The sequence below is a fragment of the Tachyglossus aculeatus genome, chromosome 22, assembly GCF_015852505.1.
Source record: "Tachyglossus aculeatus isolate mTacAcu1 chromosome 22, mTacAcu1.pri, whole genome shotgun sequence".
Taxonomy (NCBI): domain Eukaryota; kingdom Metazoa; phylum Chordata; class Mammalia; order Monotremata; family Tachyglossidae; genus Tachyglossus; species Tachyglossus aculeatus.
This window is the reverse complement of record NC_052087.1, coordinates 36748018-36761007: the sequence shown is the minus strand read 5'-3', so window position 1 is coordinate 36761007 and position 12990 is coordinate 36748018. Positions and strand designations below refer to the sequence as shown.

At 48.4% G+C, this 12990-nt stretch overlaps 1 protein-coding gene across 1 annotated transcript; it reads left to right on the top strand.

Moving 5' to 3' along the window:
* The first annotated feature begins 4740 nt into the window (after nucleotides 1-4740).
* FTH1 (ferritin heavy chain 1) lies at nucleotides 4741-12154 on the top strand. The gene is made up of 4 exons (XM_038764818.1): nucleotides 4741-5005; nucleotides 11132-11278; nucleotides 11374-11499; nucleotides 11818-12154. The coding sequence occupies exons 1-4, from the start codon at nucleotides 4892-4894 to the stop codon at nucleotides 11980-11982; spliced, it is 552 nt and encodes a 183-aa protein (XP_038620746.1). The 5' UTR covers nucleotides 4741-4891; the 3' UTR covers nucleotides 11983-12154.
* Nucleotides 12155-12990: the final 836 nt, after the last annotated feature.

Sequence of the window (12990 nt, the reverse complement as noted above, 5' to 3'; positions counted from 1 at the left end):
GCTCCTCACGCCCAGGCACTCGGGTCTTTTGACCTAAGGGCCAATCGCACCTATCCAAGAACGCCTCAGCCATTTATTTCCCTTGTCCACTAGGCATCATCATCATCATCATCAATCGTATTTATTGAGCGCTTACTGTGTGCAGAGCACTGGTAGCCCTGCCCCTGGGCACCCCCATGGCAACAGGGACCGAGACAGGAGGGGTTGGAGCGGTTTCCAAGCGGGAGGGTGTATGCCTGCGAATATGAATAACTGGGCGTGAGAAATACCTGTTCTTTCAATCCACATATTATTACGTGGATCATCAAGAATATATCCTACTTGACACCCGGCATTTTCTTATGATGAGTGAGAGCAGGCTTGGGGGACTTGATGGAAAATACAAGATGAGCACAAGTGATTAGAATGATTTCAGGCAAGGGATTAAAAAGCGCACATTAAATTCAGAAACCTACATATCGTCAGGAGATTCACATTGACAACAAGGAGTAGATGTGCCCTTTCCAGGTTTGTTACGGTACATAATAGTTTGTTGCCAGGCCCTACAATTGCAAATTGTTAACCGGCCTCAGCAGAATGTATAGCACCCTTTAAGAGGTATCGCAGCCTAAAGACACCCCCATTACCCAACCCCTGCCACGGCTACAACTGGTCCAAGGCTATAAGTGACTTAATGTAGCAAGACCAAAACTGTTTGTTCCACGCGATCAGCCCTTGTTGCCCAAGTAGCTTCACTTCCTCTTGATCTGTCTCTCCGTGGTCATGCCTTTGTGACGAGCGATGCAGAACTTCTTACAAAACCAGGCTAACACTGCCTCACATGTCACTGGAATGACATCTTTCTGCTGTGAGTCAATACAGTAGTCATTCATTCATTCAATCGTATTTATTGAGTGCTTACTGTGGGCAGAGCACTGTACTAAGCGCTTGGGAAGTACAAGTTTGCAACATATAGAGACGGTCCCTACCCAACAGTGGGCTCGCAGTCTAGAAGGGGGAGACAGACAACAAAACAAAACATATAAACCGAAAAAAAGTATTGTGACCGAAGGACCAAGCGGTAAAGTCGGCAGAGGCAGATCAAGTTCATTCCATTCAAAAGATGGAGTTGTCGTGACCGCATCTCCCAATCAATCGATTTGTATTTATTATTATTGTTGTTAATAAAAATAAGTAGGAAGAGCATGGGCTTCAGAGTCAGAGGAACTGTGTTCTAATCCCGGGTCTGCCTCTTGTCTGCTGAGTGACCTTGGGCAAGCCACTTAACTTCTCTGTGCCTCAGTTACCTCATCTGTAAAATGGGGATGAAGACTGTGAGCCCCACGTGGGACAACCTGATTACCTCGTATCTACCCCCCGGGGTTAGAACAGTGCTTGGCACAAAGTAAGTGCGTAACAAATGCCATAATAATGATAATTATTAATTAATAATAATAATGGCATTTGTTAAGTGCTTACTATGTGCCAGGCACTGTACTAAGTGCTGGGGTGGACACAAGCAAATTGGGTTGGATACAGTCCCTGTTAATCCCCATTTTACAGATGAGGAAACAGACACTGAAGTGATTTGCCCAAGGTCACATCGCAGACAAGTGACTGAGCAGGATTAGAACCCAAGTCCTTCCGACCCCCAGGCCCATGTGTACTCACTAGGCCATGCTGTTTCTGTGTGTAGAGCACTGTACTAAGCGCTTGGAGAGCGCAAGACAACAATATAATAGACACATTCCCTGCCCACAACGAACTTACAGTTTATAGGGGGAGAGAGACATTAATATAAATAAATAAATTATGGATATTTACCTAAGTAATGTGGGGCTGGGGATGGTGTATAAAGGGAGGAAGTCAGGTGACACAGAAGGGAGTGGAAAAAGAAGAAATGAGCACTTAGGAAAAGCCTGAAAGGCCTAAGATATTGAAGGTGGGGAGAGTAATTGACTGGGGTACCATGACAGAGGAAGGAGGTGGGAGAGAAATTGAAAACCCAAAGCATTTGTGCCAGAGAATCAATCAGTCATATTTATTGAGCACTTACTGTGTGCAGGGCACTGTACTAAGCACTTGGGAAGTACAAGTTGGCAACATATAGAGACAGTCCCTACCCAACAGTGGGCTCAGAAACCCTGTAGCTAATGGGTAAATCGTAAACTCCTCTACTATATCGTAAACTCCTTGAGGGCCAGGGATCATCTCTATTACTCTACTGTACTCTCCCAAGTGCGTAGTACAATGCTCCATTCTGAAGAAGCAGTCAATAAATACCGTTGATTGAATGAGTGCACTAAAGCCAACTCACGTGGAGCATGTCATCACTAAGTGTTTACTCCTGGGGCTTAATGAGAGGGAGAGAGGAAAACTCAAAACTCCTGGGTTTTTCCGCAAACTCCTAATCTGACTCACTAAGCAATCGGGACCCACTGGCCCGGATTTTCCGACCGGCGACGTGGCCTCCAGGAACCTCAGGATGGGGAGTCCCGCAATTACAGTTATCCTTTATTTCAAATGTCTGTGCTTTCTGCCAACAGCCCCTGGGTGTTTGCTTGGGTTGGAAGCGGGAATGGGATGGGACGGCCCGGTGACCGGTGATGGGGAAGGGAAGGTGGCCAGGGCATGACTGCTCGTCTCATGTCCAGACCACGAGGGGTGGCCCCGGGAAGAAGGCCTCGGGCCCTCAGCTGAGGACTGCTTATTGTCCCCTCAAGAGCTAGGCCTACCAGGGCCATCAATCAATCATATTTATTGAGCGCTTACTGTGTGCAGAGCACTGTACAAAGCGCTTGGGAAATACAAGTCAGCAACACGCAGACGGTCCCTACCCAACTGCGGCCTCACAGTCTAGAAGCGGGAGACAGACAACAAAACGAAGCATATTAACAAAATAAAATAAATAGAATAAATATGTAGACTGTGAGCCCACTGTTGGGAAGGGACCGTCTCTATATATTGCCAATTTGGACTTCCCAAGTGCTTAGTCCAGTGCTCTGCACACAGTAAGCGCTCAGTAAATACGATTGATTGATTGATTCTAGACTGTGAGCCCACTGTTGGGTAGGGACCGTCTCTAGATGTTGCCGACTTGGACTTCCCAAGCGCTCAGTCCAGTGCTCTGCACACAGTAAGCGCTCAATAAATATGATTGATTGATTGATTGAATGGTTTTGTTTTGTTCTCTGTCTCCCCTTTCTAGACTGTGAGCCCGCTGTTGGGTAGGGACCGTCTCTAGATGTTTCCAACTTGTACTTCCCAAGCGCTTAGTACAGTGCTGTGCACACAGTAAGCACTCAATAAATACGATTGATTGATTGATTGATTGAATGGTTTTGTTTTGTTGTCTGTCTCCCCCTTCTAGACTGTGAGTCCGCTGTTGGGTAGGGACCATCTCTATATGTTGCCAACTTGGACTTCCCAAGCGCTTAGTCCGGTGCTCTGCACACAGTAAGCGCTCAATAGAGAAGCAGCGTGGCCCATTGTAAAGAGCCTGGGCTTTGGAGTCAGAGGTCATGGGTTCAAATCCCCGCTCCGCCAATTGTCAGCTGTGCGACTTTGGGCAAGTCATTTCACTTCTCTGGGCCTCAGTTCCCTCATCTGTAAAACGGGGATGAAGACTGTGAGCCCCAAGTGGGACCACCTGATCACCTTGTATCCTCCCCAGTGCCTCAGTTCCCTCATCTGTAAAATGGGGATGAAGACTGTGAGCCCCAAGTGGGACCACCTGATCACCTTGTATCCTCCCCAGTGCCTCAGTTCCCTCATCTGTAAAATGGGGATGAAGACTGTGAGCCCCAAGTGGGACCACCTGATCACCTTGTATCCTCCCCAGTGCCTCAGTTCCCTCATCTGTAAAACGGGGATGAAGACTGTGAGCCCCAAGTGGGACCACCTGATCACCTTGTATGCTCCCCAGTGCCTCAGTTCCCTCATCTGTAAAATGGGGATGAAGACTGTGAGCCCCAAGTGGGACCACTTGTATGCTCCCCAGTGCCTCAGTTCCCTCATCTGTAAAATGGGGATGAAGACTGGGAGCCCCAAGTGGGACAACCTGATCACCTTGTATCCTCCCCATTGCTTAGAACGGTGCTTGGCACATAGTAAGCGCTTAACAAATGCCATCATTATTATTATTATTAATAATAAATACGATTGAGTGAATGAATGAATGAATGAATGAATGAATGAATGAATGAATGAATCGCCCTCCGCCCCCAACATGGACGCCGCTGGGCAGCGCCCCTCCCCCCTTTCCCCGCCCTCGAAGCTGAGGTGAGGCGCGCGAGGGGGGGCGTGGCGCGAGCGGCGCGAGGAGGGTTCTGATTGGCTGAGCGGCGCGTTGCTGGGCAGCGCCCCTCCCCCCTTTCCCCGCTCTCGGCGCTGAGGCGAGGCGCGCGAGGGGGGGCGTGGCGCGAGCGGCGCGAGGAGGGTCCTGATTGGCTGAGCGGCGCGCCGCTGGGCAGCGCCCCTCCCCCCTTTCCCCGCTCTCGGCGCTGTGGTGAGGCGCGCGAGGGGGGCGTGGCGCGAGCGGCGCGAGCGGCGCGAGGAGGGTCCTGATTGGCTGAGCGGCGCGCCGCTGGGCAGCGCCCCTCCCCCCTTTCCCCGCTCTCGGCGCTGAGGCGAGGCGCGCGAGGGGGGGCGTGGCCCTAGCGGCGCTTGGAGGGGCGTGGCTCTCTCCTGATTGGCTCCTCCGAGCCTCGCCGTTGGTGACGTCAGGCGTAGGGTATAAAAGAGCGGCGGGGGCCGCGGGGAGCGGCAGACGCGCAGCGAGAGGGGTCGGCGACGCTGAGGTTTCCTGCTTCAACAGTGCTTGGACGGAAACCCGCCCGCCGCCCGGTTCCCCGCCTTCTCTCCTCTATCTGCCGTCCGTTTTCTTCACTCACCGTTCCCTCAGCCGCCCGCCATGACCTCCGCGGCCCTCTCGCAGGTGCGCCAGAACTACCACCAGGACTCGGAGGCCGCCATCAACCGGCAGATCAACTTGGAACTCTACGCCTCCTACGTCTACCTGTCCATGGTGAGCGGGGGAGGCCCTCGGGGAAAGAGCTCCTAATATATGTATAGATGTTTAGACTGTAAGCCCACTCTTTTAGACTGTAAGCCCACTGTTGGGTAGGGACTGTCTCTATGTGTTGCCAGTTTGTACTTCCCAAGCACTTAGTACAGTGCTCTGCACATAGTAAGCGCTCAATAAATACGATTGATGATGATGTTTGGTTTTGTTCTCTGTCTCCCCCTTCTAGACTGTGAGCCCACTGTTGGGTAGGGACCGTCTCTATATGTTGCCAACTTGGACTTCCCAAGCGCTTAGTCCAGTGCTCTGCACACAGTAAGCGCTCAATAAATACGATTGATTGATTAAGCGCTTACTAAGGTGCCGACTTCTTCTCTCCTCCTCGTTCCCCTCTCAGTCAATCAATCAATCGTATTGAGCGCTTACGGTGTACAGAGCACTGTACTAAGCGCTTGGGAAGCACAAGTTGGCAACATATAGAGACAATCAATTGTATTTATTGAGTGCTTACTGTGTGCAGAGCACTGTACTAAGCGCTTGGGAAGTACAAATGGCAACATACAGAGACAGTCCCTACCCAACAGTGGGCTCACAGTCTCTCCATCCCCCCGTCTTACCTCCTTCCCTTCCCCACAGCACCTATATATGTCTGTACGTATTTATTACTCTGTTTATTTTACTTGTACTTATCTGTTGTATTTTATTTTGTTAATAAGTTTGGTTTTGTTCTCTGTCTCCCCCTTGTAGACTGTGAGCCCACTATTGGGTAGGGACCGTCTCTATATGTTGCCAACTTGGACTTCCCAAGCGCTTAGTCCAGTGCTCTGCACACAGTAAGCGCTCAATAAATACGATTGATTGATTAAGCGCTTACTAAGGTGCCGACTTCTCCTCTCCCCCTCGTTTCCCCCTCAGTCAATCAATCAATCGTATTTATTGAGCGCTTACGGTGTACAGAGCACTGTACTAAGCGTTTGGGAAGCACAAGTTGGCAACCTATAGAGACAGCCAGGCAATCAATCAATCGTATTGAGCGCTTACTATGTGCAGAGCACTGTAGTAAGCGCTTGGGAAGTACAAGTCGGCAACATATAGAGACAGTCCCTACCCAACAGTGGGCTCACAGTTTCTCCATCCCCCCGTCTTACCTCCTTCCCTTCCCCACAGTTTGTATATACTTATTACTCTATTTATTTTACTTGTACTTATCTATTGTATTTTATATTGTTAATTTGTTTGGTTTTGTTCTCTGTCTCCCCCTTCTAGACTGTGAGCCCACTGTTGGGTAGGGACGGTCTCCATATGTTGCCATCTTGTACTTCCCAAGCGCTTAGTACAGTGCTCTGCACACAGTAAGCGCTCAATAAATACGATTGATTAATAAGATTTGTTAAGCGCTTACCATGTGCCGACTTCTAGACCATGACTGCGAGCCCGTTATTGGGTAGGGACTGCCTCTATTTGTTGCCAACTTGTACTACCCAAGCGCTTAGTACAGTGCTCTGCACACAGTAAGCGCTCAATAAATACGATTGAATGAATAAATACGATTGAGTGAATAGGGACCGTCTCTATATGTTGCCAATTTGTACTTCCCAAGTGCTTAGTACAGTGATCTGCACTCAGTAACCGCTCAATAAATACGATTGAATGAATAAATACGACTGAGTGAATAGGGACCGTCGTTAGGTGTTGCCAACTTGTACTTCCCAAGCGCTTAGTACAGTGCTCTGCACACTAAGCGCTCAATAAATACGATTGAATGAATAGGGACCGTCTCTATGTTGCCAACTTGTACTTCCCAAGCGCTTAGTACAGTGCTCTGCACACAGCGCTAAATAAATACGATTGAATGAATAGGGACCGTCTCTATATGTTGCCAACTTGTAGTTCCCGAGCGCTTAGTAATAATCTAGACTCTGTGAGCCCGTTGCTGGTTAGGGACCATCTCTATATTTGCCAATTTGTACTTCCCAAGCGCTTAGAAATCTAGACAGACTGTGAGCCCGTTGTTGGGTAGCGAACGTCTCTATATGTTGCCAGCTTGTACTTCCCAAGCGCTTAGTACAGTGCTCTGCACACAGTAAGCGCTCAGTAAATACGATTGAATAGGGACCATCTCTATATGTTGCCAACTTGTACTTCCCAAGTGCTTAGTAATAATTAGACTATGACTGAGCCCATTGCTGGTTAGGGACCGTCTCTATGTTGCCACCTTGTACTTCCCAAGCGCTTAGTATTAATCTAGACTATGACTGTGAGCCCGTTGCTGGTTAGGGACTATCTCTATATGTTGCCAACTTGCACTTCCCCAAGCGCTTAATAAGGATGGCATTTATTAAGCACTTACTATGTGCAAAGCACTGTTCCAAGCGCTGTGGAAACCTAAGGTTCAAATCACATGGCTCCAACACTTGTCAGCTGTGTGACTTTGGGCAAGTCACTTCTCTGGGCCTCGGTTACCTCATCTGTAAAAAGGGGATGAAGACTGAGCCCCACGTGGGACTACCTGATCACCTTGTAACCTCCCCAGCGCTTAGAACAGTGCTTTGTACATAGTAAGCGCTTAATAAATGCCCTCATAATTACAAGGTCATCAGGTTGTCCCACATGGGGCTCCCAGTCTTAATCCCTGTTTTACAGATGAGGGAACTGAGGCCCAGAAAAGTGAAGTGACTTGCCCAAGGTCACACAGCAGACTTGTGGCGGAGCTGGGATTAGAACCCATGACCAGCACTGGGGTAGATACAGGGTCATCAGGTTGTCCCCCTTGGGACTCATGGTCTTAATCCTCATTTTAATAATTATGATGGCATTTGTTAAGCATTAACTATGTGCTGAGCACGGTTCTAAGCGCTGGGGGAGATACAGGGTTATCAGGTTGGCCCCCATGGGACTCACGGTCTTAATCCCCATTTTAATAATAATGATGTCATTTAAGCACAATGTGCCGAACCCTGTTCTGAGTGCTGGCAGAGATACAAGGTAATGAGGTTGTCTCACGTGGGGTTCAGTCTTCATCCCCATTTTACAGATCTGGTAACAGGCCCAGAGAAGTGAAGTGACTTGCCCAAAGTCACACAGGTGACCAGCGGCGGAGCTGGGATTTGAACCCATGACCCCTGGCTCCCAAGCATGGGCTCTTTCCACGCTAAGCCATGCTGCTTCTCATGGCACATAAGTGCTCACCATTATTATTATAAACAAGGCCCTTCCCTCCCTTAAAATAACAATGATCATGGTATTTCTTAAGCGCTTACTGTGTGCCAGACACTGGCCTCAGCGTTGGGTGGAACACAACCATCTCGGGTTGGACTCAATCCCTGCCCCACATCCTAATCCCCATTTTACAGCTGAGGTAACTGAGACCCAGAGAAGTGAGTTGCCCAAGGTCACACAGCACGCAAGGGGCGGAGCTGGGATTAGAACCCATGACCTTCAAACGCCCAGGCCCGTGCTCTCAACTAGGCCACAGGGCTTTGCCGACCCCCGTCCTGGGCATCTGGGTGGCAGGGGAGGGGCTTGACATGTGGGAAGGCGATCTCATGGAAAACACCTCCCCACCTGCCCCCTAAACCAGCTGCTCACTTAAATCTCAGCCCTAAAGGAACACGCTTTGCCCCCCAGGCCTGGCAGTGCATCTCCCGACTTAGTGTCCACTAGTCATTCCAGGAAAACAGGCCGTTCCTGATGTTTCCCTCCCCGGGTCCGGTGGGAGCTGGTAAAGCTGTGAAAAAGCCCCCCAGAGACAATGCCAAGGCTGGCCCAAATTGGGGCTAGGGAAAAGGCCGTGAGATGAGACGAAGAAGAAGCAGTGTGGCTCAGTGGGAAGAGCAGCGGGCTTTGGAGTCAGAGGTCAGGGGTTCAAATCCCGGCTCCGCCACTTGTCCGCTGTGTGACTTTGGGCAAGTCACTTCACTTCTCTGGGCCTCAGTTCCCTCATCTGTAAAATGGGGATTAAGACTGTGAGCCCCCTGGGGGACAACCTGATCACCTTGTAACTTCCCCTAGCGCTTAGAACAGTGCTTTGCACATAGTAAGCGCTTAATAAATGCTATCATTATTATTATTATTATGAGACCTTCAGCACGTGGGCCGAAACCCCGCCAACCTTCAGGTCGCCCCCGGAGCCATCCTCTAGTCTTGGCCCCATTAGCCAGTGTTACTGATTTACTGCGATTAATCTGGCAGTTAATGATTAAACTCCCGACCAGATACCGAAGCCCTTGTTTACGCCTGGTTTCTAATGTAATGGAGGACGCCGTGTCCCATGCAGCTTTTCCTTGAATGGGGAGGAGTTTTGCTGGGTAAACGGTGTCAAATGGCAACCTTGGGTACTGATACAATGTGCCCCCCCCCCCCTTTCTTTTTCTTTGCTGCTCTGCATTGCTTATCTGCAGGAGTTCCAGGCTCTCCGGCCGAGTTGCCCCCGCCCATCGTGGGCTTATCTAAACAAAACCCAACTGCATTGTAACATTCCCCACCTCCTCTTAGTTCTGAAGATCTAAGAAAGTTGGCGCTTGAAGAGACTTTCTTTATCTCACCTTCTCTCTTTCCCTGCCGCCTCTCCCTCACGGACTTATTTTGGGGTAGGATGACTTCCATTTTCGGTTCACTAGGCCTTGCGGGAGATTTAGGATTAGTAGAGTACTTGGCAACTAGTCGGTGCTTAATAAAAACTCTTTCTAGTACCTCAGAAAAAAGGAATAGGTTTCTAACTGCCCGATGGGTTTAGATTCCTTGAACTCTAGCTTTTAAAATTGGTCAGAGCTCTTAATGCTTATATACTGAGCATATTGAGTTAGTTTCCACAAGCCTTACTCTGTTCCTTGTTACATGTGTTGTAGATACACGATGAGACTTGTTTTAATTTTCTGCTGAGGTTCTGATCCTGAATTTTCTGGGGTAAATTTCTTCCAACTTGGTCTCCCGTGGGATTCTAGGATCCGGAGATGACTCAGTTAAAATCAGTCCTGAAATCAGGCCATCTGGCCAGAAACACACCAATGTCTGACGTACTGTGGTGAGCTTCAATCAAGAGCTCAGGCTTTGGAGTCAGGTCATGGGTTCAAATTCCGGCTCCACCAATTGTCAGTTGTGTGACTTTGGGCAAGTCACTTCACTTCTCTGGGCCTCAGTTACTGCATCTGTAAAATGGGGATTAAAACTGAGCCCCTGCCATGGGACAACCTGATTACCTTGTAACCTCCCCAGCACTTAGTACAGTGCTTTGCACATAGTAAGCGCTTAATAAATGCCATCATATTATTATTATTGTTCCATTACTTCCCACTGTTGCGTAATGCCTGTCTGAGCTCCAGAAGCCTGAAATATGGTGCTCAGGCTTCAGTCTGAAACTCTTGCGTAGCCCACATTTACAGGTGCTTTGTGTGAGTTGGTTATTCTAGGAATGTCAGGGTCTGTCTTCGTGGCCACCCCTCCAAAAAACAGACCCAGCACCAAATCTTCAGTTGGCACAAAGTGTCTTAATTACACAATACTAACTACTCTTCTAACAATTTTGTTGGCAATCAGCTTCCCTCCTTGTTGACTGGCAAATTCCAAAGTCCTCTGTCCTGGCAGCTGTTAGATGGGCATTTACATGTAACTGTGGTGGCTGTATGCAGAGACTTCCACTTAACTGTCGAGGTGCTTGGGCAGTAAACTTGCATGAACTTCAGCCATGGCCATGTGGGCTAATGGTCATTTCCCTTTTTTTCCATCATTCCAGAATTCTAGTAGGTGGCTTGTTCTCAGTTTTAAACTGACGTACTAAACTAGGCTCTCAGGGAAGTCATTGCTTTTTTTTTTTTTTAAAGTGAAAACTTGTAAAGGTAAGGTATGAGATGGTCTCTTTTGCACTCTCCCATCCCTTGGTCTCCTGTACCTGCCAAAACTTCCTCTTTACGAAGCCATTGTCTCTAATCCATGCTAACTAGAGGAAATAGCATTTTGTGGGTTGGTGAGTGTGCAGTCATAAGTTTAAGGTAGAATTGTAAAGGGAGCTGTGAAAAGGATTATGTCCTCTTTAGGGCAGGAAACACTAGAAATGAAGGTCTTCTCTGAGCTCTTTATTCAAGTTCAAGGAGGAAATGCTGATTAACCTGGTGTTGCTCACTTTCTGCTTAGTCCTACTACTTTGATCGGGATGACGTGGCTCTGAAGAACTTTGCCAAGTACTTCCTGCACCAATCCCGCGAGGAAAGAGAGCATGCTGAGAAACTAATGAAACTACAGAACCAACGAGGTGGCCGGATCTTCCTGCAGGACATCAAGGTGGGCGGTCCTAGGGATTAGCCCACTGGCTCTGGAAACAGAACTCGCTTTGCTTTCCTTTGTAGCTCTGCTAACTTGCCTTTTCTCAATGTTAGAAACCAGACCGTGATGACTGGGAAAATGGGCTGACTGCAATGGAGTGTGCCTTGCACCTGGAAAAGAATGTGAACCAGTCACTACTGGAACTCCACAAACTGGCAACTGACAAGAATGACCCCCATGTAAGTTGAAACCAGGGCCAGAGTGGGGAAAGAGAATCCTTCTTGGGGTGAGTGACCAATATGCAAGGTTTGGTCATCCTGTCAAAGTTAGGTATGACTGAACCATCCTTCCAAAAGCCACCTACTTTTAGTGAGACTGGGACCTTGAACAGGTTAAAAGGCCTCAGTTCTCTAGCTGGTGCTCCTTCCTGAGGAGTCAGGGTAGGGCAAAGCCAACAGTTTTCCCCTTAAAACCCAGATTTACTTGATTCAATGGTTGGGTGTTCCTTTTGGGTAATAGCCAGACCTAGCAATAATTCTCTTGTTTCCCCTCTGTAGCTGTGCGACTTCATTGAGACCCACTACCTGGATGAACAGGTGAAATCCATCAAAGAACTGGCGGACCACGTGACCAATTTGCGCAAGATGGGAGCCCCAGATTCTGGCATGGCGGAGTACCTCTTTGACAAGCACACCCTTGGAGATAGTGACAATGAGAGCTAAGCTGGCCTCACCCACTCCTATGGGTGTAACTTCTCTTTACTATCCAGCAATGCATGTGTCTCTTTGGTTACCTGTTCTCCTCAATCTGTATCCCAAAACCACCATTTTTTTTTTTTTGTTTCTTACTGTGTTGTCATTACATCCAATAAAGTGACTTGGTTCTCCTTTGTGAGTCATAGCCCTTCACTGCTCCAGAAACTTCCCAAGGTGAATTATTGTTAAGGTCTTATTGGGGGCCGGAAAGTGGGAAAAGTTACCTCAGTGCCCCCATAGCAAGAGGCTTCCAATAAAGTTGGGCAACCTTGAGTGCGTGGCCACTTACCTAACTTGAGGTTTGAGAAGAGGCATTATTTCAGTTTCCTGTGTACTGGGAAACAGCCTGGCTTGGTGGAAAGGGCATAGCGTGGAAGTCCGGGGATCTGGGTTTTTACCTTGGCTGTGCCACTTACCCGCTGTGACCCTGGATAAATCACATAATTCTTATGTGCCCCAACTACTGCAGCTGTAAAATGGGGATTAACATGCCTCTGATTTAGAGAGCCTCATGTGGGACAGGGAACTGTCCAACCTGATTACCTCAGTGCTTAGTACAGCACCTGGAACAGAAGCGAGTCAGTCATTTGAAAATTTAGTGTGTGCAGAGCAGAGTGCTTGGGAGAGTGCAATATAGCATTCCCTGCCCACAACAAGCTTACAGTCCAGAGCTTAAATACTGTTTAAAAAAAAAAGGTTGAATGGTAATCCACTCCTTAAGAGAAATGGAGGCTGCCTTGGCTAGAGTTTCCAGGTAAAGCACACCTCTGCTTTTGTTGCATTTAACTTTCCCACTTTGAGGTTGCTGGCTTCCTGCTGCTTTTCATGTTTCCAATGAACAGAACTGATTCCTACCTTGAGATCTCTTAACCACATCTCACTTTTGAACTCTGGCCACAAGCTTGCAAAACAACTCCAAAGTCCCCTAAATCTGAAAGTAGGAAATAACTCCAGGGCCCTAATCTCTGCTGCTTC